The 27,391-nt window shown below is 41.4% G+C and overlaps 1 protein-coding gene across 2 annotated transcripts in view; it reads right to left on the bottom strand.

Moving 5' to 3' along the window:
• CA10 (carbonic anhydrase 10) overlaps positions 1-27,391 on the bottom strand; it is a 362,748-nt gene that overhangs the window by 208,859 nt on the left and 126,498 nt on the right. For both annotated transcript variants that reach the window (XM_084863086.1, XM_084863087.1), the window contains exon 3: positions 6,468-6,610. In XM_084863086.1, coding sequence (XP_084719212.1) covers positions 6,468-6,610 — 143 coding nt within the window. The remainder of the gene's footprint in view (positions 1-6,467; positions 6,611-27,391) is intronic.

The following is a 27,391-nucleotide window of genomic DNA, read 5'->3' as shown; positions in this document are numbered from 1 at the left end:
AGCATATACGATGCCAGAGCGAAACAGACAGCCCGCAGAGATGAAAACAACAGGCTAAACCCGGTGCAAACCAGGCACAGGCCACCGCCATCCCTCATTCTTGCAAATGATGCCAAAGAGAGGAACACCTGCTGAAGGTCAGGGTGCTTCTGACCCCATGCCCTGTTCTTCCTAAACACTTGATATGGATGGAAAATACTCCTCCCCCATCTTCATCTTCCCTGCAATATTCTGGAAAGGAACACAGTGTTGAGGTCAGACAATCTGAGGCTGAAACCCAGTCCTCCTTCTCATCTCTGTAAACTGTAGGCGCATTCTTTAACAACTGCACATTTCACCCTCCCGGTGTGTGAAACTGACCATCTCAGGTTGTTTGGGAAATAAAATGTGATAAAATATATATGTGTAAATGGAGGTAGTAGGCACTCAATATATTTAGTTCCTTTCTCTTCCATCTATTTGTGATTTCAGGATCTGGGGCATTTTTCCCCCACTCATCTATTTATCATTTCACTCAATAAACCTTTATCGAGCACTTTCTTTATGCCGTGCACTTTGCCGCAAACCAGAAGCTGTCAGCCACAGCCATAAACATCAGAGGGCTGGAAGAGCCCAGACTGCAGGGTTGAACGGGGCCACCATTATTCAAGATCCCATGCCTCATCTCTGTTGGTGCTTTAATCGCACCGTCCGTGGGGGACATGCTAGACCCATGGTAACTGGTAAAGACAATAGGTGCATCCAAATAGATTTCGTTGCTCCCATTTGAATCTGTATCAAGGGACTCTGGGTGTTGTTAATTCACCTCTGAAAGGTGATAAATGTATACACTTTCTCTTTGGCTATATGAGTCCAAGTCTATGAAAAGGCAAATTAAAGGCCTTATTAAATCTGTCATTATGGGTGTTGGTGTAACATTTGACCTTCTTGTGTCTTCGCAATCCTTTTAATTTTCTATTTCTAATCGCAGTGTGTAGCAATCTGGGACACACAAAGAACCGTTGACTATCCAGTATTAGTGAAGTTCCTTATTTATCTATTATACGTGATCACTTACTTTTTCCCCATTACATTCTTCCAAGTGGGTAACTTACAGTTATTAACTTTCAGGAAGCCCTTATATATCATAGCATCATACCATTAAGCCTTTTGGAAATTCATCACAAATCAGTATACAGATGACATTGATGTCTTATTGCTATTCATTCCTCCTGGGCCGTTTTCAGCGGTTCATTTTTTATATCCCTGCAGAGCTGAAATATGGCTCACTCCAGTATCTGTCCTTTTTGTAATCGCAAAAGGAAAGCTTGGCAGTTGCCGTATATTACACTCTTGAGAAAAATGCTAGTAATACTTGGAATTGATTGAATAGCATGGACTCAAGGCTGCCTGGCACAGGCTATATTCTCATTCCTATTTAGATTTTTTTCCCCTCTCTCCCTTGATTCTTACCTTCGGGATTCAGAAACTGCAAAGAGAATCATTAAAAGGCAGTGGGTTGAAGAAGGATCACTTACTTGGAAAAGCCTAAAAGCTCCTCCATATTTTCTCCCTTCAGATTCTCAAACATGTTGATGGTATGTATTCACAGTGTTACAAGCTATGTTGCTGGTAACAGTATCATTAACAAGAGGCTGGTGGAGGGGTTGGAGGGGAAGGGACAAGGGCACCCCTGGGGTAGTGGTGACTTAAACTGGAGAAGTTGAAAATGTGCTTTGTGACTATCAAGGCATATTCTGTACCCATATACCCACCTTGCCTTTGCAAATACTCAACTCACCCTCCTCCTGGGAACTGCCCTAGGCCTCTAAGAACTGTAGCGGTAAATACTTATCAACCAACTTTCCAGGGGGAAAAAAAAACAAACCCTAATGGACAGATTTCACTGGTGTAAACACTCCTACCAAGGTGAATTTCAAGTTACCAACCTAATAAACGCAGAGTTTCAGGAAGAGATTCATAAATGGGCTCTTGAAAGCCAGCATGAGGGAATTCTCCAGGAGCCCAGAGGATAAGAGGTGCCTTGCCTGGGAATGCCAGGGAGGGTATCTCCCTTGTAGGCAGCCTCCCGAGATTCTAGGGGTGAGAATCTGCAATCAGCCCTCACTCGTGCTCAAGAGCTCCCTGTGGCGTCAGGCTCCAGGTGGATCCCACTTGAACCCACATCTTTGCTGAACAGAGATTACACTACCTCTTATTTATCTATTATACGTGCTCACTTACTTGTTGATTATAAGGAAAGGGTTTTGTGGACAGGGTTACCCCTGGACTGCTCCCCTCATTGCTTCGAGGCCTAGCTTTGGCCACACTTCCTCAGCAAGTCGTATGCACAAGACTTTCCATCTCAGGCTCTACACCTGAGCTTGGAGAGCAACAGGCCCCGAAAGACTCTTAAAGACCTACTCTGTCCTACAAATACTCATGAAGTTTAATGGACTATTTGCATCCCAAAGCTTCAGTATAAAGGGACCCATGCCTGGTACTTCAAGACTGCTAATAAATTCAAAATGGTAAGAGTACTTATCTGTGAACGTTTCAGATCAGCACCGCAGCCACATATGTAGATGGCAAAAATGCTATCTCTACTATTTGCTTTCATGACACAGGTAGAGCCAGAACATCTGACATTCAAAGGCTTACCTGCCAACGTAATTTCATACTACCTACTTTTCCCTGGGAGCCCATATTCTAGCATCTCTGCAAAGCCTGGTTCAACCACCCGAACTTCTTACCCCCATTAAAATTAATGCCAAATTGATCCATCTTCTAATTAATCGTTTCACTGCTTCCTTAGTATCTATTCCACTATTCTCTCAAACAGTTATTTAAATGGATTATTGCCATTTACTTTTGTATCTCTATGCTTTCTCCCCTAATATAACATTAAGCCTCACCTAGAAAAGGTTTCAGAATATGCTTATGAACTGCAAAAATTTTGCTGTCAGGTTCATGGGGAAACTTAAAAAAATAGAGAAGTGGTAAAATTTTAAGCCACAAACTATTTCACATGTCTTATTGTTTCCAACTTAGTATTTCAGCCATGCTTTAGAAACGTTTTTAGTGTAGGACACTGGTTTCCAGTGACAGATTCTGTTGATAGTGAGCTTACTTTTCTCACCATGGGGCTTTCCTGTATTTTTCCCACTTAAGCCAATGCAACTTTTGATTAATGCCACAAAACCCTTTCCTTGTAATCAAGGGTAATCTTGGTTCAATTCAAATCAACCAGTATGATCACAGATAACTCCAGTGGTATAAAATCTATACTAATAAAAGGGTAATATGCTAATTAGGGTAAGTCTTCCGGATGTCCATCCGGACAAAGCCACAGTGGTGGCGAGGCCTGGGGCTCAGGCCTTGCAGCTGCCATGGCCGGCAGTGACAGCAGCAGCAGCACCTTCCCCTGATCAGCCTGGTCTCCTCCTGCAGAGGGAGGCCAGACTGGGGCTTAGGCCCTCTCCTTAAGCCATCAGTAGGAAATCCCCTGAGGGCTCCTGGACTGTGAGAGGGGGCAGGCTGGGCTGAGGGACCCCCCAACACTGGGCCTCTAGTGAAAAATATAAAAACATATTTATTTCGAGGAGCTCTTAAGCTAAGACAGGGGGAAAGAAGACAAGTATAACTATAGGCCAAGTTCTACATCTTAAAAGAACCATAAACAAGGAACTTAAGATTTTATCTATAAAAGTTCTATGGATCAGGTAGGAACTGGATAAAAAATATTATCCTTTATGAAAAAAAAGACAAACACAAGCTTACAACCTTCCATGGAACATAAGGTAAACGAAATCTCACCGCTCAAGTAAAATGAATACCCTCTATTATACTCATGACACCGCATGTTTTGATGCTCATGTGACTTTTATTATTCTTTCTATTCTTGTGTTCAGGTTGAGTTTCGCCCCTCGCTAAGAAAAGCCCTCAGTTCATCATCCGAGCCTGTGCCAGGCCAAACACGTTAAAACAAACTCAGTAATCCAGGGCAAGGACCGTGGAGGCGCTGCTTCATGCGTCTGTAAGTAGCGACATTTAAACGTGGGCAGGAATAATGCTCATGCATAAAGATGCGACATAAAACACACAATGACTGGGATGCATTCAACATGCTGATACCCACCTGATCTCAGACTCCAAATTGCTCAAGTCCAGGAAGCCTCACAGCCTCACAGGAAGGTTTTTAAGCCTTTTGAGTTGGATACACATTTCCTCACAGCCAAAATTCAGAGCAAGGCTTTGAATTCTCACTTCCAAAATAAATCTTCACCTCATTAAAAATCACCTTTTAGACCACTCTCCAGCATGTTTTTGCTACTGTCTATCAGGTTTAGGAATTTCATTCACCAGCTTTTTCCTTCTCCTAACCTTCTGTGGCTTTTTTTCTACCATTCACAAATGCAAAGGGACCCATCAGACAGCTCTCAGCTCTTCAAACAGCTGACAACACAAATCATGCCAGATATAAATATTTACATCATCAAAAGTAAATGTTTCCAAAATTCCAAACCCCAATGCATTTGAAAATTGACTTGGATCAGGTACACTTCAGGGAATTGAGAATTTTTAATACAACAACAACAACAACCACACACACACACACACACACACACACACACACACACACACACCAGAACAAAACATAAGAGTGATTTTTACCACCAGGCTCTCTCTCAGTCCCTTCTTTCCCAATGAATTTTAGGGGAAAGCTATGTTGAAATGAGTTTTTTTCCCCTTTTCACAACATTTCCCTTTAAGATGGTCTATTGAAAATTATATCCCCATTATTTGTGTTAGCTTTCCATCTTTCCATCCCACTTTCAATGTACCCTTTATGCAAAAACACTTTAAATGCTTGCCATAACTCAGGAAAAAGACCCAGTTCCTTAGCACAGCCCCAGGATCTGCCCTCTGCCTTCTTCTATCCACAAGCCCCCACCACCTTCTCTCTGGTCTCTGTCCTTCAGTCTTGCTGGTCATCTTCCAGATAATTCCTGGACATCAGTTACCAACCCTCATTCTACTTTGGGCTTTTCCCATTGCCTGGAATACAGCTATTCCCTCCATCACCCTTTCTAAGAAAGAAAGATAATTGAGGATTTCATTAACAGGACAACTTGTCCTTAAATACTGGTCAGTGACCTTATCCATCCTCATGACTTGACTTGAATGAGTTCCCTTTTTAGAGAGAGATGTATATAGAACCCACAACAAGTTCCTTTCGGGGTTTGTAAAAATAAAACTGAACATGGAATAATAATTAGGCTAGGTTAGTTTTCTATGAAACCAGAAAAATAAACTATTCCAACTGCATAGAACCCTGCTACGGAAATACTTTCCAAGTTATTTTTACTTGGAAATACTTTCCAAGTATAAAACAGCACACAAATACTACATGGCTAAATAGTCTTTGCCACATGCAAGGTCTCTTATAACTTTCCCTGTGACTGAAATCAAGGATACTTTGATTAGTCATTAGATTTTCTTTCTTTTTTTAGTGACATTTATGAAATAGAAAAAAAATTCCAGTTTCATAAGGGAAAAAATTACTTACAAAGTCTGTGGTAAGTAAGGTGAATACTCCGCAAAGTGGAGAAGAGAGTAGTGTCCAAGGAGCCCACACCCTGGAGAACCAGCCGCCCGCAGTAACAAAAGTTGTCCATAATTGTAAGCCCAATCGATGTCTTGCTCACAATTGATCTCCCATTCCTCTTGATTCCCAACAGCTAAATGACCTTCAGACACAATTTTCTCTATGGATGTGTGTTTGTGGCTTCAACAATCAACTCAACAATAAAAGGTTGCCAAGTAGAAATGAATCAGCAAGAGAAATGCTTCATTCCAGCATTGAGAAGACCCCATGGGCATAACTACATGTCCTTTCACAAGGAGGAGCCCATCGTAGGGGGAGGAGGGAGAAGGGGAGGGATGTCGGAGTGAGACACACACAGCACAGCTCAGCATTTCTGTGCAGGAGCTAGGATTCTTAGCCAGCAAGATCCTTCGAGGAAGATGAATTATTGATTTTCTTATAAATCATCTAGGGTGATTTTGTTGTTGTTGTTGTTTTTTAAATGATAAATGTCTTATTTTACTTTTGTGAAAAATTTTATTTTCACCTTGTTCAGGTTAACAGAAGCTCCAGTAAAGAGGTTTCTGGGGAAAAGGATTTTCCCAGCATAATATACAGAGGAGGCAACTCTGTGTTCTGACCTTCATAGGGTACCAAAGGCTAGAACCTCAGACAACCTCCAGGGATTACAAAGTAATTAGAAACATGAGGGCTTCACTAGCTAGGAAGAAAAAAAAAACTACACAGTTTAGACATAATTAGATGTGCTGGCAGTAGGCCTGGGGTCTAGGTGAGAAGACAAACTCATTGCAGAGATCCAGCCTTGGAGGATTGGCTTTCAAAATCAGTATCACCCCACACCCTTCCTCAACGTCACAATGGAAGCAACATGGCTGCTTACCTTCCTGCCCCCAGTGTTGATGCGAAGCGGCGTCAGAAAGGGGTCGAAGATCATGTGGCTGGTCTCTATGTTGACTGGAGACTGCCGTTTCCCCACGGAGCAAAGATTCCAAGCTGAGTTCACCAATCCCCAGAAAGAAGGAACTGGAAACAAAAAGAAATTGTAGAATCAGGCTGGGTAGAAGGTTGGGGAAACAACGTAGAGAGAGCTATGGTACTAAAGTGGTAAAATCAAAGAGTCATCCACAGAGGTCCTTGGGTGTATTTTTCTGAATTTTAGTCAATTTCTCTAAGTCCTACTTTCATGATCTTTAAGGTCAGGTTTTCTTATTGCAGACCCATTCATCCTATGGACTCTCTGGTGGGTACAGTTGGCATTAATGCCTCAGGAGGAAGGTGGCATAGTCCAACCACATCATACTTGCAACATCTCTGAGGCTCATCAAATATTTAGCAGTTCCCGCGATGATGCTCTGCTTTCCCATTTGGCAGGAATAATGTGAACATCAACCTTATCCTATATAGCAGAACATGGCATTTGATATAGACAAGGTGATATTCTTGGAGTTGTCAAGATCAAACTGAAGGAATGAATGGTTTTTATGACCCTCGGTCAATGCCAGACAGGAGCTTGGCAATTTGACTTTGTTTAGTCCCACAATGTGCCATTAAACTAATGTATCAGCAGCTGACAAATTGATTCCTTGAATAGGCATGAAAAAAAAAAAAAAAGGACACTGAGTGCTGAGTGTTAATCTCCAAAGGGAAAATGTCTACCCATCTTCCGTGTCACATTAAAACATCTATTAAAATAAACTTCAATGGCAACTTGCAGTCATACTTTTTTTGTTTAAGAAAGTTAAACAGAGCAAGAGTAAGCCAACCTACTAATTTTATGTCAGTGAACATCAAAGTCTATATCAACAGATGTTTCCAGCCCCTCTCAGGATCTCCATTGAGGTCCTGGATCCATATGTTCTCCATATGTCCCTGAGATTATATAACTACTAGAGGCCCGGTGCACAAAATTCATGCATGGGGGTGTGTCCCTCAGCCCAGCTGCACCCTTTCCAATCTGGGATCCCTCGAGGAATATCTAACTGCTTGTTTAGGCCCAATCCCAGTAGGATTGGGCCTAAACGGGCAGTCAGACATCCCTCTCATAATCCAGGACTGTTGGCTCCCAACTGCTCACCTGCCTGCCTTCCTGATTGTCCCTAACTGCTCCCCTGCCAGCCTTATTGATTCCTAACCACTCCCCTGCCAGCCTGATTGATTCCTAACTGTTCCCCCGATAGCCTGATTGCCCCTAACTGCCCTCTGCTGCAGGCCTGATCCCCTCCAACTGCCCTCCCCTGCAGGCCTGGTCTTCCTCTCTCCCAACAGCTCTCCCCTGCAGGCCTGGGTCCCCCCCAACTGCACTTCCCTGCAGACCCGGTCACCCCCAACTTCCCTCCTCTGCCGGCCTAGTCACCCCTAACTGCCCTCTCCTGCAGGCTTGATCACCTCCAATTGTCCTCCCTTGTAGGCCTAGTCCCTCCAAACTGCCCTCTCCTGCTGGCCATCTGTAATGGCCATCTTGTATCCACATGGCCATCTTGTATCCACATGGGGGCAGCCATCTTGTGTGTTGGAGTGACAGTCAATTTGCATATTACTCTTTTATTAGATAGGATAATTCACTCAACCATCCACAGCATCCACAGCAGTCTAGTGAACTCTCATTGTGTGCTAAACCTTGGGTTATGCCGAATTATGAGGAGGGCAGGTACACTCAATAACAATGCCACACTGTGGGGAGAGTGTGATGTTAAGTGGAGTGTTTTATGAGACTCTATAGGAGGGACACCAAACCCTACAGCTGTGGAAATGGTGCCAGGGAGTAATTCCTCCAGAAGATGAGCCCAATAGTCAAATCACAAGCCTCTCAAATGTACCTGTCCCTCTCAGGAACTCAAATGGAAGGATTCTGGCTGTCTGGCACTGATTTTAACCCCACAGGCACATTTCTGATGCCTCACCTCTAAGCTGTAAGAGGAGAAATATGTGTTGTGTTAAACAACTAAATTGATATAGCCAGAATAGGAAATTAATACAACCCCTTTATCTTTAAAAGTCTGGGGGACAATACTCTCTTTGGCAAGCAGGCCATCTATGATGTCTGGGGAGCCTTTCCAGGAAGGCAGCTTCATGATAAACAAGTTACAGCTGGGTGCACATTGCCTTTCATCTACACCCATGAAAATCATTAGCAAAAATAATCCCAACCCTATAAACGGATTGCAAGACTGTTACATGGCAATGCTGGTAGGCTCATACTGCTGTGCCTCACTAATAAACTTCCTCCCCCCTAAACACCCCCATGAAAACACAAACCACAAAAACTTTATGCGAACATCTGCCTGGGCTTTTATTGGGCATGATTTTGTGACAAGCAGTTTCCAGGTTTTATATCCCCACTCCACCAGCAAGGCCTGTGTCTCCTGTTCTAAACACCTGCTCGGCCAATTCAGGAACAATTGAGAAACACTCGCCCCTGCTCAGCTGTGTCCTTACTATTCCATTCCTGAAGGGGCTACTAAGCTCATTTGCCATTGGATGGCTGGTTTTAAATATGCCATAAATTAATCATTTTTTTTCAGAAATAGATGCCACCTCAGAGATCATCTGATTTAAATAAATACATGAAATTGAGGCCATCAAGGCAGAGGCTCGAGTCCTCAGTCAGGGCACATACAAGAATCAACCAATAAATGCACAAATGAGTGGAACAATAAATCAATGTCTCCCTTTCTCTGAATGTTTCTTTCTCTCTCCCCCCTCCTCTCTCCTCTCTTTCTCTCTCTCTCAAATAAATTAACTTTTTTCTTCTTCTTTTTAAAGAAGTCCTTTTTGTGCAGAACTCTCGGTTATCCCCAGGGTTCCGATACTTAACCTCCTCCACATGATCATGATTGATCCTTCAGATTATAAACACCCCATGTCTCCTCTGGGACCGCATGTGCCATTTACAGAATGCTATGGCACTGCTTCTATTTCAGCCTTTAGACAATGAGTGTTGAATTAATTTTCTTTTAGTTTCCATGACTGTCCCAATAAATCAAAAATTTAAACCTTGTCATTTTTTAAAGCAACATGATATTGCAACTTATCAGCTAATGCTGTGTCTATTTCTATCTTGACTGATACAACTTACTGTTGAGCAAAAAAATGTAAATGTATGGTAAAATTGAGTGAGAATTACTCTAATTAATGGACACCTGGTCTGAAAATATTTGAAAGAGTTCATCCCTGGCATCCATTTCACACAATATCCTCATTTACATATAAACCAGAACATACAACAGACCTAGATGTTTTTGCAAATTAATTTTCACTGAGCCTAAACAATGGGACTTAATGGCAGAATCACAGCTATGCGTTCTCATGCCAAAACATTTCCCCATAACAGTGTTGTCACTCTAAATCCCACATGGTCTCTTGGCGCTGGGTCCGGTGAACTGTGAAAGAGGCTCAGTGACTGTGATTTCAGCTGCTTCCAACAGGAGTCTCAGAAAACCCAAAGCAAAATCTATCAGCTGCTTGTTTAAAACCAAATAAAGGAGCTCGGTTTTATTAACACATTGTGGTTATCCCCAGACAAAGACAAAAAAAAAAAAAAAAGTTCTCACCAAAACAAGAAATAGGTCAGGAGAGCAAGGGACCAGAAGAACGAAGTCTGATACTGAAAGTTAAAATTTGTCTCGATGACATTTTCACCCTGAGAAGATGTTCCAAAGTCAGTGTAGGCTTTCAGGCCATCCTCCTTATTCATTTGTCCTGAATTGTCATTTGTCATCTCAGCAAAATTTGCAGAGATCGTGCTATTGTGGACAGGGAGTTCAGCACTTGAAATCAATATATGCAGTTTATGTGAATTTGCTAAATTCTATGGGAGCAAAATAAACTCAATGAAACATTGTTTACTGACAGCCTATTTCGGGCCAGGCATTTGGCTTGACACTGACAATTCATTTTGGCAAATATTGACTGAGGACTACTATGGGCCTGATGCTGGCATCAGTTCTGGATAGTCAGTAATGAACGAAGCACATACGATTCCTGCTCTTCTGGATGTTGCAATCCAGTGGGGAATATGGGAGATATTGTTTATCTCCAAGTTTATATATGTATATCTATGTAATTAGGACTTTTCTATAAGCATGCTATAGAGACAATTAAGATGGTAATGAATTACAGAATAAAGCATGGAGGGGAACATAATCCAGGAAGAATGGTTGAGGATAATTTGTCTGGAAGTGACATCTGGTACATCCTGGAAGGACGGAGAGGAGTTTCTCCTGAATATTGGCAGAGGAAGAGATGTCTAAGGCAGAATTGAGGAGCAGTTCTTGGCAGAGAAGAGCTTAAAATATTCCAAGGAACTGAGAAGAAGCCAGTTAACGTGAATGTGATGAACCAGATGAGAAGAAAAGTGAGATGAGATGAGGTTGGCCAGGTAAGCCAAGGACAGATGGCTCAGGGCTCTGCAGACCATGGTTAGCGGTTTGCATTTTACTCTAATATGCTAGAGAAGACTGAGAGTTTTAGGCAAGGAAGTACCATGGTCTGATTTATGAATTAAAAGCACGTATCTGCTTTGGCTGGAATACAGCCAAGAGTCAGCGTGATTATCCTTGGAGTAGTTTGAGTGGGAAAAGAATTGGTTCCTGAGCAACAGTTAGATTTTTACATGAATTTAATCCCATTGCTTTGGGTTTGTTTAAATTCTATCTCAAAGGCAGAACTAATTGAATGTTTTAAAAACGATTCTCTTCAACATGTGTGCCAATAAAATAGCATTTTTTCCTAGGATCCAACTAGTGCTTTCTAAGTCATCATTTGAAGCAAGGAATATTTTCGTGAAGAGACAACTAAGGCAATCTATTCTTGCTTTCAAGCAATAAACTTAACTCCCCAACTTTTGGCTAACGGGAAGCAAATAAAAGTTGGGAAAATGAATACTGGCATAAAACACATCTTCAGTGAACTCAGTCCTACAAATGAAGCCTTCCACTTCAATACAGCCATCTCTACTTTGGGGATATAAAGCATATGAATATATTTTAAATAAGAACTCATATCTTACCCTTGCTCTTTTCCTCACCAATGCTGATTTACTGTCTCCTTCCTTTTTCTCAACTGTAACAGATCCCCACTTTGAGCCATTATTAATGAGCATGTTTAAAATACCCACTGCTGCCGGTGTTTGGCCCTGGATGATTTCAGATTTATTTCATAGGGGGACAATGCTCAGCATGACTCTTTTGCTGCTGGATTCTTCTTCCTTTGCTAACTAGGTTCCTCCCCCTCTCACCTGGACATTTAAGGGATTACAGATATCCTATTTAACATTTCACCACTCATTTGTACATTCATCTAAAAAAATTTAAAAGAACATCTCCAATAAACCATATAAAAATGGCCTCACTCTTAAGAACTCTCCATATATTGGGAAGGTGGGCAAGCTATAAATAGTTATAACAAAACATAGTCAATGTTATAACTAAGGTGTATGCATTTTAAATATTAAATGCAGAGAGGGGAGTGCACTGACCCCGAGCCTCTTCTTAAGTGCTATGGTAAGTATTCCTAGTAGAGGAGACATTCAAGTTCAGCCTGAAAGCATGACTACTGATTGCAAGCTGTAAAAGTCTTATAACCAGTTAAAAGGCTATAAAGTTCTCCCCAACATGGAGAGACATGCAGTTCCTAGCAACTGAGATCAGCCATCACTGGGATTTGAATAACTGTTATACAGGGAGAGTTTAAGCCACTGGATCTTCTGGCATCTCCAACTTGGAGAGTGATTATTGTATAAGAGAAAGACCATGAGCTGCCAAGTTTGCACCCTGAATGGGTGGCTAACCTTCCATAGCCTATTTTCTCCATCTGTAAAATGGGGATGATGGTTACTTCACAGAGTTGTTGGGAAGATTAGGTGAGAACATGTTTATAGAAGCTCCAGCTTAATGTCATTCCTATAATAAGTATTCAATGAACGTTGTAGAGGGAGTTGAGTGAGGGGACCCTGGGGAATGGTGTGGCTACCGTACTGTGGTTCCACCACTGTAGCATTCTAGAGAGGAAAAGGGTGAAGGATCCAGGCAGGAGGGGAGGAGAATAGCTTTCAGATGCCCACAAAACCTGGATTCAGAGAAGGGAGCAGTCTAGGTCATTGGATTGACCATTGAATTTCATACTTTTAATGATCCAAGTGCAATTACTTTTTGGTTCGTAACTCTCAATGTCTAAATGAGTGAAGGGAGTGAGCCCAATATTTAAACAAACAACCAAAGAAACATAAGTGGTAAAATTAGGATTCAAAACTCAGACTGTCTAGCCCAGATCCTTGATCTTGATGCCTTTCTATCCTGGTACACTGACTTGAGCCTAACACATATTCTCTTGAGCTTCAGTGTCATTTGTGAAATTAAGATCTTAAGAAGATACACTTCCCTGGATACTTGTGTCCAACTAAGTGACAGTAAATATTGAAAGGACAAAACTAGCAACAACTATCACAGCCAGTTCCAGTTACCGACAAGTCATGGATTATGCCACTGGAGGTAGATTGGAAATTATTTATAAATGTAGTCCTCAAAGATGGGTATTATAGAGGTGGAACTGAAACTCAGAATGTTGACTAACTACCCAAGGACATTTAAAATGTACATAGCTGAGTTGCTGACTTGAACCCAGGTCTGACTCCCATCCTCATCCTGCTCATCTATTCTCATATTCAGCAACAGATCTGAGCTGAACTAAGCTGCCAACATGACTTTCTCCTTCCTATTTTGCTTTCTCAGAATTCGTATGCCAGTGAATCAGGATAACTCGTGTTTTTGTGAACACAGGAAGTTATAAAACAGTCTGGGTTATGTAGGCATTACACTCTGTGTGTGCTTTAGGTTTCAGATTTAGCCCAACAGTGGTGTTAAGCATTATCTGATTGTATTTGGGTGGCCATTGTCTCAACGCATGTCAATAAACCGATCCGTTAATTATTATTATTATTTTTTTTATATATTTTATTGATTTTGTACAGAGAGGAAGGGAGAGAGATAGTCAGAAACATCGATGAGAGAGAGTCATCTATCAGTTGCCTCTTGCACACCCCCTACTGGGGACATGCCCGCAACCAAGGTACATGCCCTTGACTGGAATGGAACCCGGGTCCCTTCAGTCCCCAAGCCAACGCTCTATCCATTGAGCTAAACTGGTTTCGGCCAGTCCGTTAATTATTTCCACCAACCCAACTTTGAAAAAAATGACCAGGCTGATGCCTCTGAATAACCACAGCACCGGCCTGAATTTTGTACAAAAGCTGCATCCATGTGGTTTCAAAAAGCACATATCAGTAGTGATAGAACCAGCTGGGACATGAGAACCAAACACTCGGTGAAGAGCATATAGCCACTGAAACTAAGTGATCTGCTTTAGCCTCCGGGAATTTTGAAAAATTCACCACACAGTACCAGGCAACAGTTTCCTACAAATTCAAACACCTGGTGAAGCATTTTAAAATCCTGCAAAACCCCTGGATATCTTTAAATACACTGTCCTTTATCTATTTGAATATGTAAATACTCTCTCTTCCCTAATTCTCACCACCTCTGTGCGCACAAATTATCCTCTTTTACAAATATTAAAAGTAGGCAAAGGATGAAAGCTCTGTTCCCCAGATGTATGTGGAGATCAACTGAGCACTGGCCTCACAGCCCATCCCAGTGGTGGGTAGCTCAGCCTTTTGCAACTTCTCACTGTGTTCACATTTGTATAATCCTACAGAAGGCTCCAGCTGTTCCAGTCTGTCTTGAGTATGACAGGTATTTAAGGCATTTTCTTTATCATTTGCCAAAATAACAGGGCTCAGTTATCTTCATGATACATTAGGAGAAATAATCTTCGTGTGATCACTGAGTCTTGAGGCCCAAACACAAAAGAATCAGTCACTAAACAGAGAACAAAAACATGATCTGTTTAGTCTCTTCCTGATTTTGTGTGAGGATGGATTATCCAATAACTCTGCGGTGCATATCCTATGGAGATGCTAAATTTAGCTTCTATGTATATAGCGACTTCACCACGATGTTTAACTTCTCCTAACTTTTGTATTTGAGTTTTGCATCAGCACACTTCCTATTATCAGGTGAGAAAACATACAAGCATCTCACTAACTGTCAATCTCTTTCATCCCCCAAATCTCATCAACCATCAAATCTGGGTGAGTTCTTTGCTAAGAAATGCTCCTGCCCAGCCTAGTTGCCATTGGCCTAGTCCAGGTTCCCACTTCTACACACCTTCATTTTTGCAACACTTCCTTAGATAAGTTCCCCGGCTCCAGGGTCAGGTCTACATCATGAATGAAATGAGCACTTGGCAGACAAAGACGAGTCAGGGCTGGAAGTTGGGTTGAATCTATGGTCCACAACAGAATTCAGTGCACAGAAAGGGTCAGAATTAGGTTACTCCAGGCCCGTGTTTCTTTGTAGCCATAGAGTTCTGTTTTGATGCCACCATTATATCCCCAATTCCCATTCCTGTGTGGAACAGAGTAGGCACTTAACAACCATTTATCCAATAGTTAAATGGACACATGGGTGGATGGATGAGAGAGAGCATACTATGTTTTCCTCCATTATAGTCTTTCAATACAATTTGTGGGATGAATATACATCATTCTGTTATATTTTCATACCTTTAATAGCACAGTGTACTCATGCATACTCCTGTGCTTCTTTCCCCCTAGATGCATTGAGGTATGACTGACAAAAATAAAATTTGTATGTATTTATACATGCTGTATAACAAGATTTTTAAAGGTCTACATGTGATGATTTAATATACCATTACCACAACCATTAATTATCATTAATAAACACATTTCTTAACTTTTTGTCTTGAGGTGGGAACACATAATATCTAATTTCTTAGCAAATGTCAAGATAAAATATAGTATTATTAACTATAACAGCATTCTGTACATTAGATTCCTAGAACTTATTGCAAATTTGGACCCTTTGGTTGATGTGACCCCATTTTTCCACTCTTCAGCACATGGCAACCACCTTTCTACTCTTTGGTTCTCTGAGCTTGAATTTTTAGATTTCACACTTTCTTGTTTTCTCTTGATCATTCCCTAGCCAAACCCTACACATCTGATAATTTCTATTTAAATTCCAGTCCCTCCATTAAGTTATCCTCTACTATTTCTAGAGAAACTGGTTAGAAGCTAGACCATTTCATACTTAATTATGCATGGGCACCTTGTTCAGTGCTTTGCAAATGCATTACATAATTTCCTAAGTAGAAGCGAGTACCTCAAGATCAAGAATTTGAACATAACACAGAACAGGATTACAAGGCTTAGGCTTATAAAAAATGATTCATAAAGTGATTGACCTAGATTAAATCTCTCCAAGGGGCTTTTAAAGAAAAGCATTTGTATTTGAAAAGACATCAGCCATGAAAAGGATTTGGTGATATTTTGATACTCCTCACCACCCAGCACCCACACATGTGCCAAGCCCTATCAAGCTTCTTGCAGTTTCACTAACATGACTTGCCTGCCATGGTTCCACTGCCCACAGTATCATTCCCAATTGCCCCTACAGAGAGCACATCCTCATCTTTCAGGATACAGGTCAAGTAAGAAGCTTTACTGCTATTCCCTCTACTCTCCAGTCTTTCTGATGTAGTCACATGCCCACCCCCATGCAACTTGGGCACTTCTCTATTCTAATATTCACATTTTGTTAATATTTGATATATTCCTGTCTACCCATCTATGATTGGCATTTTGTGAAAACAGACTTCTGTCTCTAGATCATCATTAAGCACAGTGCCCAGTAGATAGTAAATTTATAGTCAATGTTGTTGAAATTTAAAGTAGTCAAGACCATATACACACCAGTGAAAGAAGAGATAAAGAATGAAGAATGGGGGAGGACTATCATTTTATTGAACATCTACTTTGTGACAGGCCCAGTAATAGGCATTTACTCAGGATGTTTATTTGATGCCTGCCTGACTCTCCCCAAATAAAGAGGAGATAAGCCCTGATCTCAGGGGCATTGTCTTACTTATCTAGGTTGTAAAGCATGAACACCATCCACAGTAGGGATTTAATGGCATTCTTACCAAGGCAAAAATCCAAAGTTGGATTACCAAATGAAATAAAGAAAAAAGAATAATTCAAGATCAAAATCAAAGGAAAAAAAGTAGATAAGTGAGGAGATTTGCAGTGGGCAGTAGGAAGAGGAAAAAAAGGAATTTCATATGTCAAACAATAAAGAGAGAAGCATTTCATTCATTTCTTTTTCCATGAACATGGTATGCTCTGAGTTTTCAAAAGCATAGCTCTGATTCATCCTTCTGCTAATCATAAAAGGTAGATAATAGGTTGCATCAAATGATCACATTGGAAAAAGAAGTAAAATGGGATCACCCCAGGAGATCCTGACATTGATAAAAATGGCTTCAGAACATAAAAGGATGCTGCCCATGCTGGTACTCATGTTTCCCCTTTTAAAGACATTCTCACTTCCCCACAGCTCTGTATGAAGATTCAATGATGCATTAATGCAAAAGTACTTTGTAAACTGTTACACAGTCTTAATTATTTGTATTTACATTACAATTTGCTTACAAATGACCAACACCCTCTTGGTCAGCTGGAGCTCAGCATTTCAGCACCATTTTGCTCTCCAGGCAGAACAACTCAATTTCATGTGCTAAATACAAGAAACAGATCTTCGCTGTGATGCTTGCTTAGAGAGCATGGATGTTTGCCTTTTCCTTTATTGCTGTTTCCTAAGCAAAAAGTGAGGTGATTAATAAATCATACTCAACTTGCAGCCTCCCCAGGAGAACTGTGGCAATGCAGCAGCAGAAGTTCATGCTGATCTTAGGGAAGCTTTCTTTTAGAAAGCTTAGAAGATGCTCTCACATCAATGGTTTGGGACATTAAAGTTTGACATCTTCTGTTTGAAACAGCGAGAATCTGAAGTATCCTCATTATAATTGGCAGCTCCCTGGTCTTAGCTGAGAAGAAGTCAAAGTGCCCCAAGGAAACACCAGTTCATGGTGACAAGAGATTAAAAGAGTGTCTGAGTTTTAAATATCTGGATGCCTCCAAGAGTCAGCAGAGATGGCTCAGAAATAAAATCAGCACTGAATACATCCTTATAAGTTTCCTCTGTAAGTGGCTTGAGCCTCAGCACCCAGGTCATCATAAGGCTGGCCCCCTCCTCCCTTTCTATCTCTGCCTATGCACCAGGAAGTCAGAAAAATCAGCAAAGTCATCACTTTTCCAACTCATTAAAGGTTCATAAAGCATGTTTTCAAAACCTACAGCTCATGACTTCCTGATATAGCTATTCAGGATTTAATCAATAATTTGGCAGTTTATTTTTAAAAAATAAAGTTTTAAACATATTGTATTGATTTCAGAGAGGAAGGGAGAGAGAGAGAGAGATGAAAACATCAATATGAGAGAGAATCATTGATCAGCTGCCTCCTGCATGTCCTCTACTAGGGATCGAGCCTGCAACTGGACATGTGCCCTGACCAGAACCTGAACTGTGACCTCCTGGTTCATAGGTCAATGCTCAACTACTGAGCTAGACTGCCAGGCAGGATTTCATAAACAAGTTGGCAGTTCAATAAAAATCCCTTGTGTAAATATCTGGGTCACCAAACATGAGCAGAAAGAAGCGACTCTTAAAATTTCTCTCTGATCTTCTGGAAAGCATAGAGCAAAATCCAAGTCCAGAAGCAACAGAGGTGATAGATTATTGATTACTATAAATATTCATGAATAGAGCCTTAGTATAGTGATGAAGCATTAATTTTGGACATAGCAATAAGCTATAAACGTAGAAGATACTCAGTTAATATTGGTACAGTGAGGAATAAGAAGTAGATTAATGTTTGAAAAGAAAGGAAAACAGAAAAAGCTGGTTAAAGAATCAATGGTCTTTGTAGGATACAAAGAGTTGGCCTAATTCTGTGGTTGAATAATTAACTTTTATGAAGAGCTAATTCCATTCTAGGCCCCAGTATAGGGTCATATATGCATTAATGCCTTTACTCCTCACGACGTCCTATCATATGGCTACACCTATTATCCCCACTTAACAAGTGAGGCAACTGAAGCACAGGGAGATTGAGTTTCCAACATAGTAAGTCGTTGGGCCAATATTCAAAGCCAGGAAGTCTGGCTTTAGAACCTCTATCCCTTAAACACTGTGTGATCCTATCTTGATTCTTAATCTTTAAGGATACACAACAATATGTTCTTATTAAGTAAATCCATTGTGGGATTTGCATAGACCATGATAATGGAAAACACCAGTTGATAAAATTAACATATATTGGCAGAAAGAAGGTGTCTGAAATTCACAAGGTCAGCAATGTGACCTGAACAATGACAGACTTCAGAAGAAAAGCATATGAACTAAAAGGTCAATTACAAAGAATAAAACAGAGAAACAAACATCCACATTTTGCTTCCAGCCCTGCCACAGGAGAGAAGCACAGAAAGGTGTTAATTGGTGGGGATGGTAATAGTTCACTAGGACTTACCATAGCCCTCACTATGTATCTATCTCCTCTTGTTCTAATTCCTTGTCCACTAAAATCCTCGGAAAAACATCCAAGAGTGTTCTAATCTCAAGGAAGAAAAAAGTTGTTTTAGATGGTAGACCGAAATAGTTCTGCTGTATTTGGGGGACATTTTCCCATTTCCTCAACATAGAAGCAACTTGTCATGATGGCTGATGCATCGACCATCCTGTGCTATTAGAATGAGCATCAACCAGCCCCAAAAGCCCGATCATCTGTGGATATACCTAGAATATCCTGTTTCTGGGGTTGTGATTCTGCACATCAGACATTGGCTCATAGGTTCTGACCCACATGTGGCCTTGGACAGGCACTGCCAGCAAACAGACCACACCTCTCAATAGCTTGTCTCTGTAGCAGCCCCCACTTTTACACCCGCAACTTATCGGAAGAGAACTCTCACTCATCATCATTTTAGGAACCATAAACTGCATTTGAAAACAAAAAATGATTTGTGCACCAAGATGTTCACCAGAACATAATTTATAATAATGCAGCACTGAAAACCATCTAAGCATGCAACAACAGAATGATTTAGTAAATTAGGTGTAGGCATGTAAAGAATGTTTGCTCAGTCCTTATAAATTTTAACTCTAGAGCAAATTTTCATATAAAATATTGTTTCAAATATACAAAACAAGTGTACTGGAGGGAAAAAAATTAACCAAAATGTGGATAACAGGTATCTCTAAATAGCAGAATCACAGGTGAATATTAATGTATATGCAAGTGTGTTTGCACGTCTAAGCTTTTTACAATGTGCAGGTAGTACTTTCACAATGGAAAAAAAAAAAAAGACTGCTTATTTGGGTCAACTTAAACCCTTCAAAAATTATCTTGTTAACCTGAGGTTAATTTTCTTACAACCCTGAAGGAAAACTGTCAGCCTCCCAGCATCCACTTTCCAAATTTAGGGGCTGATGGAGATGGTGTGGTCACACCCAGGAATCAAATGCAGGAGATAAGAAAGCAGAGAAACTGGGCACATGTAGTGATTGCCAAACAGGACACACAAAAAACCCTCAATATACCGAGCAGGAATTATTCCCTTTCATCCCTGCCCTTGGACATGAGAAGTTAATAGAGGTGTTGTTAATTGGCTGGTTTTCATCCTAATTGGCTAATGAATCCAGTCCAATATCAAGAAAAACCAAAGAGGAGGAAACAGATAACAGGAGGATTTAGCTGCTGATTGATGTTTCAAAGAGTCTGCATTTTTAAGTGTCAGAAGGTCTCAGGTCCTGAGGCTCAGAGCAGTAGCTCCCTGGAGAGTGGAGAGTGGGGGCTCCATTAGGTGAAGTTCCTGCTGGGGCACAACGGGCCTTCCTGTCTCTTTGAAGAAAAATACAGGAAACGGACTGCACACATTTGAGTTTGTCATGTAATCCTGGGTGAAGCTTAAGCAAATTCAGGCTCAGTCTGGGCTGTGGACAGAAGACTCGGCAGGGCCTTCTGGAAGAAACGAGTTAAACCCATCGAAGCTGAGTTTGCTCATTCTTTCCCTACACCAATTAGTGCTGCCGTTTAACACTGGGATTAGCATGCTCATTTCCTGGAACTCTCATCAAAGGATCACTTAGTGGAGCTAGGCTTCTGCAAAATTTTGAAGTCAGCTAAATGGGTTTTCCACATCCTTTCACTTGCCTTTTAAGCCTCCTTCCGACCCTATTCCATTACCAGTTAATGTGGGTTCCCTTTCTCACTCTCTTTTGGTCTACCTCTTTTGCTCCTGACAAAACATATTAATGTATCACAATCACACAGTCTGAACAACTTGGTACTTGTGATCAGACACAGGAGGAGTGGCAGAATGCTTGAAGCTTGTGCTACATCAAAAATTCAGGACTATCCAAACTTTCCTAAAAGAAGGCAGAAAATGAAAATACACACACACACACACACACACACACACACACACAAACTGACCTCAAGACCAGCTCACAAAAGTTCCCTGGGCTCTGGTTATTTGCAGAAGATAAGACTCTCAAAACAACAGAAGGGAGAACCCACGACTTTCAAAACAATGAGGAACAAAGTCTCTCCCATGTTTAGTCTCTCTCTTTTCATTCCTTTTATACAACATTTTAACCTTCTGTCCAATCCCATATAATAAAAGAATAATATTCAAATTGACTGGAACTCCACCACACCCACAAACCACTCCCACCAGCCAATCAGGAGTGAGTATTCAAATCAACCCAACCAAGATGGCTGCAGCCACAGAACAAACAGGAGGCTTGGGTTTCCCAGGTGATGGAGAAAGCCAAGCTTCCTGAACACCCTGGCTGGCCTAGGCCTCTGCTCAAGGCTACAAAGTTTCAATATAGAAGATAAATAAATCCCAGATACCAGGGTTTCCACTTGGGTCACCGGGGGGCATGGCCAGCCTGAAAACCACCACAGGCTGCCCCATGCCCCAAGGGAACCCCCACTCTGATCTAGGACACCCTTTAGGGAAACCAGCTGGCCCCCACCAGTGCACCAGGCCTCTATCCTATCTAATAAAAGACTAATATGCAAATTGATCGTCACTCCAACACACAAGATGGCTGCCCCATGTGGACACAATATGGCTGCCACAAGATGGTCAGGAGGGGAGGGTAGTTGGGAGGGACCAGGCCTGCAAGGCAGGAATGCTGGGGCGATTAAGCCGGCAAGGCAGGAATGCTGGGTGATCAAGCCTGCAGGGGAGGGAAGTTAGGGATGATCAGGCTGGCAGAGGAGAGAAATTGGGGGTGACCAGGCCTGCAAGGAAGGGCATTTGGGGGGGACCCAGGCCTGCAGGGGAGAGCAGTTGGGGGCGGGGGGACTAGGCCTGCAGGGGAGGGCAGTTAGGGGCAATCATGCTGGCAGGGGAGTGGTTAGGAGGTGATCAGGAAAGCAAGCAGGTAAGCAGTTGGAAACCAGCAGTCCTGGATTGTGAGAGGAATGTCCCAGATTGGAGAGGGTGCAGGCTGGGCTGAGGGACAACAACTCCCCTCCCCCCCAATGCATGAATTTCATGCACCAGGCCTCTAGTCCTATATAATAAAAGCCTAATATATTAAGTTTCTGGTCATCAGGTCATGCATTCAACCAAAGTGTAATATGCTAATGATATACTAAGGCCACTCAACCGCTTGCTATGATATGCACTGACCACCAGGGGGCAGATGCTCCAACCTGTAGGTTAGCTTGCTGCTGGGGTTGGCCAATCAGGACTGAGGGAGATGGGCTAGACATGCCCCAGAGCCCTCCATGAGACCTCCCTGGCTAGTTAAACTTCTGCATCCCTCGCTGGCTCTGATCGTGCACCAGTGGGGTCTCTCAGCCTGGCCTGTACCCTCTCAAAATCTGGGACACCTTGGGGATCTCAGAGAACCAGTTTCAGCCCGATCCCTCAGGCCAGGCCGAGGGATCCCACTGGTGCAAGAATTTGTACACCAGGCCTCTAGTCTAAGATAGTCATCCACTAAGAGGTCTTACAACTTTTTCCTGCTTCCCTTCCTCTGCATTAATTCTCATTGGTTCTCTCTAATTCTAACTACTGATCAGATAATCAAGCATCTTTGGGAATCAATAACTTTTAGTGGCTTCTCATTGTTACTAAAATTTTGGGGCCACCTTTACTGTAGCTTTCAAGATTGTCCACTGTCTGGCAGCTGCCTGTCATGGGGCTTAGCTCCTAATGCTCAATCTCATGCTCTCTGGTCTCTGCAGAACAAGAAGTCTGTGATTCCTTGTATGCCCTGGAACTTTCCTCTCTTCATCACACCATGCTTTTTGCCTGACATGCATTAAAATCTACTCAGTCTCTAAGACTGGACTCAAGTATCTTTTCCTTTGGGAATTTCCCACAATGCCCATTTCTGATTCTGAAATTCTATTGTATCCAATGTTTCTCTTCTGCCACTTCTTATAATAGCTCTTATAAATAGTGGCAGGTAGCACATTTTTTATGTCCTAGTATTCCTTATAGCTTATGGTAGATAATGGAATATCAATTGTTTGATGAATGAATGAGGAATTCAACTACAAACTCCAAGTGAATACCACCACACTGATGGAGCTTTCTCTTTGGCTCGCTCACTTCCTCTTTCATATGCATGTTACACACACACACACACACACACACACACACACACACATACACACACACTGAGAGCAATTCATATATCTTAATTGAAAAACAAAAGAATGATAAGCAGACAAAAAATAGTGATTACACAAGATAGATCTTTTCCTATGTGGCCTTTAGAATGTAATTATTTACAAATTTCTGTATGTAGAATCCACTTTGTTCCACAGAGGCCTTTGGAGACTTTCATAGTGCAAAATCTCGATGCATTATCATCAGGCAAAAAATAAGCAAAAACTTTGTCTAGCCTTCTGAACCACCTTTACCTGTGTCGAGGTGAAAGATAAGAAGCAGCGGCCAAAATTTCTGTAATGATAAACAGGAGGGCTAATGAAGTCCCATGGAGGTTCACCTCCCTGAGGTTTGTAAACAGTATGCATGTTCTCGTTGGGGTAGATATGACCTTGTGGGTCTCTCTGCAGACTACATTACTGCTGTCCAAACATTCCTACTCAATTGTAAAGGCATATTATACTCAGGGAAATTATTCTCTCAGCAAATAGACAGATATTTAACTTCACTTAATATGACACTACAGTCTGAATTCTTAATGTGAGACAGGGTTCCCTTCTTGATCTGGAGTAAAATGGTGTATGCCACATTTGAACAATGTGGTGCTTTGTAGTGCCAATTAAGTCATCATCTCTTTCTGACTCAAAACTTTCAGCTTTCTTATTCGAGACATGGTGCACCTAGCAGACCTTGACAATTGCTAGACGATGCAGGAGGTGTCTGTGATGATATTTATCAGCCTCTCAGAACTTTTAAACACTTCTAGTTGTTAATTCCAACAGAATAACACAGCATGACTTATTTCCAATTGTAGGAGTCTGTTCCCCCCCAAATCTGAAACACATATTTTCCAAAGACACTAGGAAGGCTTAGGAAACTACAGGAAAAGTAAAAGGGTGGGTGGGATTAGAGCAAACACACTATCTAGATTCATTCTTGGGGGTTTTGACTCACAATGAACAAATCCATCTGTCTGCTAGTAGTCAGAAATAACTGTCCTTTAGAACTTCAAATAGAAGGCACCCAGGAAATGTAGCTACATCTGAGTTTAGGCACAGTGGAATGTCCTTTAATGCTGAAGTTAGCAACAACCCCAACAATGCTGGGACTCAGCATGGGGACCAACACCCCTGTGAGGTTCTCAAAGCCTCTAATATACACTCTGCCCTTCCCCACGCTACCTGTATGCTGCTGCCCGTGGGCCTCAACAGCCACATTTGTGCTTTATCAGTTCACTTCTGCAGGCTCCACCTACAGGGAAATGTAGAAATGAAGGACCTGCCCTTCCTGTTTGCATCCTGTTCCTATTGGCCATGGGGCTTCACTCTGGCAGTAGCATTTGGTTCCACTTTGTAGGCATTGACTCCCATGCTCCCCAAATTTTGTGCACTGGGCCTCTAGTTACTTTATATTAAATTATCTCTGATTTGAAATAATTACGTGGTTTCTATTTTCTCGACTGAGCCCTAATTGACATAATTTACTACCTGTAATGAGCTACAGACTTTTACAATACTGTTGATATTATGTTTATATTTTGAAGGTGTATTCATGTGCTACAAATGTAAAAATGTATGAATGAACTGCATTTGTTAAATTCTGGTAGGTCAATATAAATTTCCTAAAATATCTCCATTACATGTTAAGTAATAAAAGCAAATGTTTTTATAAGTGGCAATAAGAACTTTACAATTAGAGAAAAATCAAGGAAATGGTTAAGAGGTATAAACTAACAGGATACTTCATTATTGCTGTTAACATAACTTAAAGTATCTTTAATATATGTAATCAGGACAGTATGATTTTTGGGCCATATTTAGCTGGGATTGAAATAACTATAAAACAATTAAGATGCAATTTTTTGATGCTTTTCCTGCAATTTGAAGCCAAAAACAGTTATATAATAATCATAATTCAAAGGCATACTTGCTACTGCATCTAAAAGTTAACATTTTAGCTAAATATAGCTAAAACCAACTCACATTAAAGTCCACAGCTGGGAAGAAGAATTAGTAAAAACTTCAATTAGGGTCTCATTTACACTTCTATTTTCAAGCCCATTCATGAATTAATTTTAATTCTCTGCCTCTGCCTTCAATCAAACCGTAAGTACCTGTCAGAAAAATGACAGTGTTTGAGTATCTGCACATATGTTTGAAATTTCCACACCTCGATTCCTTTGTCAAAATTTCCACTTAGAGCTATGTGAGTGAGGTTCCAAGGCAGAGGCAACAAGGCTGGTCTCTACATGTGGCCAAGATGTAATGTTCTCTGGTGTAAGCCAAATTTGGAGATAGTTGACTTACAACATGTGATGAAGCAGTGGGGGAGCATGAAGTGGGGGAAGCAATTGTTGAAGAGGAAATGTAAGAGACTTGAATTCAGGGCCCTGTTCTACATTGTTGCCTTGGGCTAATCTTTGTGAAATGAGCTTTGGACCAATAGAGTTTTGTTGTCTGTATGCAATCTCCCCCTATACTGAGATCACTCACCTGCAATATCTCAGAGCAACTCAGTCTAAGATATGTGGTTGCCAAAATTTTGCAAGATAAAGCCCTATCAGTGACAAAATAAAGTGAAGCTTCCATAAAAACAATCATCCATAAGTTAGAGATGTATGCTGTTGCATTATCTAGTATTGGGTACCTTCTAAGATTGACTATTGGCCAGCATCCTCTCCCACATTGACCTCCTTAGGGAACCTTGACCTTGCCAAGCATGTTACTACCTCACAGTCTCTGCCCTTGATGCCTCTGCAGCTAGCCACTTGGTTTGTACCCTCACCTTCTTCAAGTCTTTGCTCAAATGTCACTTTTTTTCCCCAGAAGGCCTTCCTAGACAAGCCATATTAATAATTAAGATCCTTCCCCATGATGCCGCTTGCCTGCCCTCTCCCCTTCTTGCTTTACTTCTCTCCAGAGCATTTGGATTGGGTGTTCTCCATTTTCCTGGGGATCCCTCTTCCTCGAAAGTATAGACTTGGCTGGCCCACTTTGTTCTTATTCATAACCAGGAGAAAAATCACTCAACATCTTGTCCCCCAGTTTCCTTACTTAATTTGCATACAATGCCCTGTTATTTAATCAACATAACATCTAGAATTTAGTTGCCCACATCAGAATTAATTGTGTTTAGAAACAATACCATTTAGAGCAAAAATAGCTAATTAAACAGCAAGTGAAGTTTTTAAAGATCAGAAACACATATAAATTTTTCATTTGTCCTTCAGTGTACAAATGTGGGTGACTGCTACTCACTGACTTACCCTTTGCCCATCAAACATGCCCAGTACTTCCCTCTGAGATAAACCAGATCATTCTTCACACACCTGAGTGTTTTTTTTTTCCTCCGCATTAATCAATAAATGCAGCTGGGTGCTAAGAGTGACTACCGTACTGAATAGAACCTGATCTTCAAGCCAACTTCCTGAACCTGCTGAGCTTGCGCCGGGAGGGAGAACATAAGTGGCAAGAAACTGCTGAACCTTACATCCAGGAGGAAGCTGTTTTGTAAACACAGTAACTTCCCACGTGCACATGGCTTCATTTTTAAATGCCGTGCTCATCTCTGGCTCTATATATAACGGCATGAGTAAGAATTTTCTCATGTGGTTTTACATTGCTGGAGCTGCAAGTCAAAACATTGTGATGTTCAAACAGTCTTGGGAAGAAGAGGAAATTAACTGCCAATGCTATTAAAACGGAACGCTGCTGTCTATGACAACCACAATGGATTCGCTTGCACACATCGTAAGGAAAGATGAAAATTGTATTGACATTTGCTGGGGATGTCGTAACCAGGACCACAAGCTGGGAGGCTTAAACAACAGAACTTATTGGCTCAGGGTTCTAGAGGCTGGAAGCCCGAGATCAAGGTGTCATCAGGGTTGGTACCCCTGAGGACTGTGAGGGAGAACCTGTTCCATGTCACTCTCTCAGATTCCGGTAGTTTCCTGGCAATCTGGTGTTTGTGTTTCTTGGCTTTTTACCCTATCCCTAGCTCGGCTTTTACCTTTTTATGGTGCTCTCCTTGCATGTGTGTATCTCTGTCCCAATTTCCCCCTTTTAGTTGGATACCAGGTGTCCTGGATTAAAACCCCCCCCCTACTCCAGTATGACCTGTTTCCATCT

Source organism: Pipistrellus hanaki, assembly GCF_964339955.1.
Source record: "Pipistrellus hanaki genome assembly, chromosome: 16".
Classification (NCBI taxonomy): Eukaryota; Metazoa; Chordata; class Mammalia; order Chiroptera; family Vespertilionidae; genus Pipistrellus; species Pipistrellus hanaki.
This window is presented reverse-complemented; position numbering and strand designations above follow the sequence as displayed.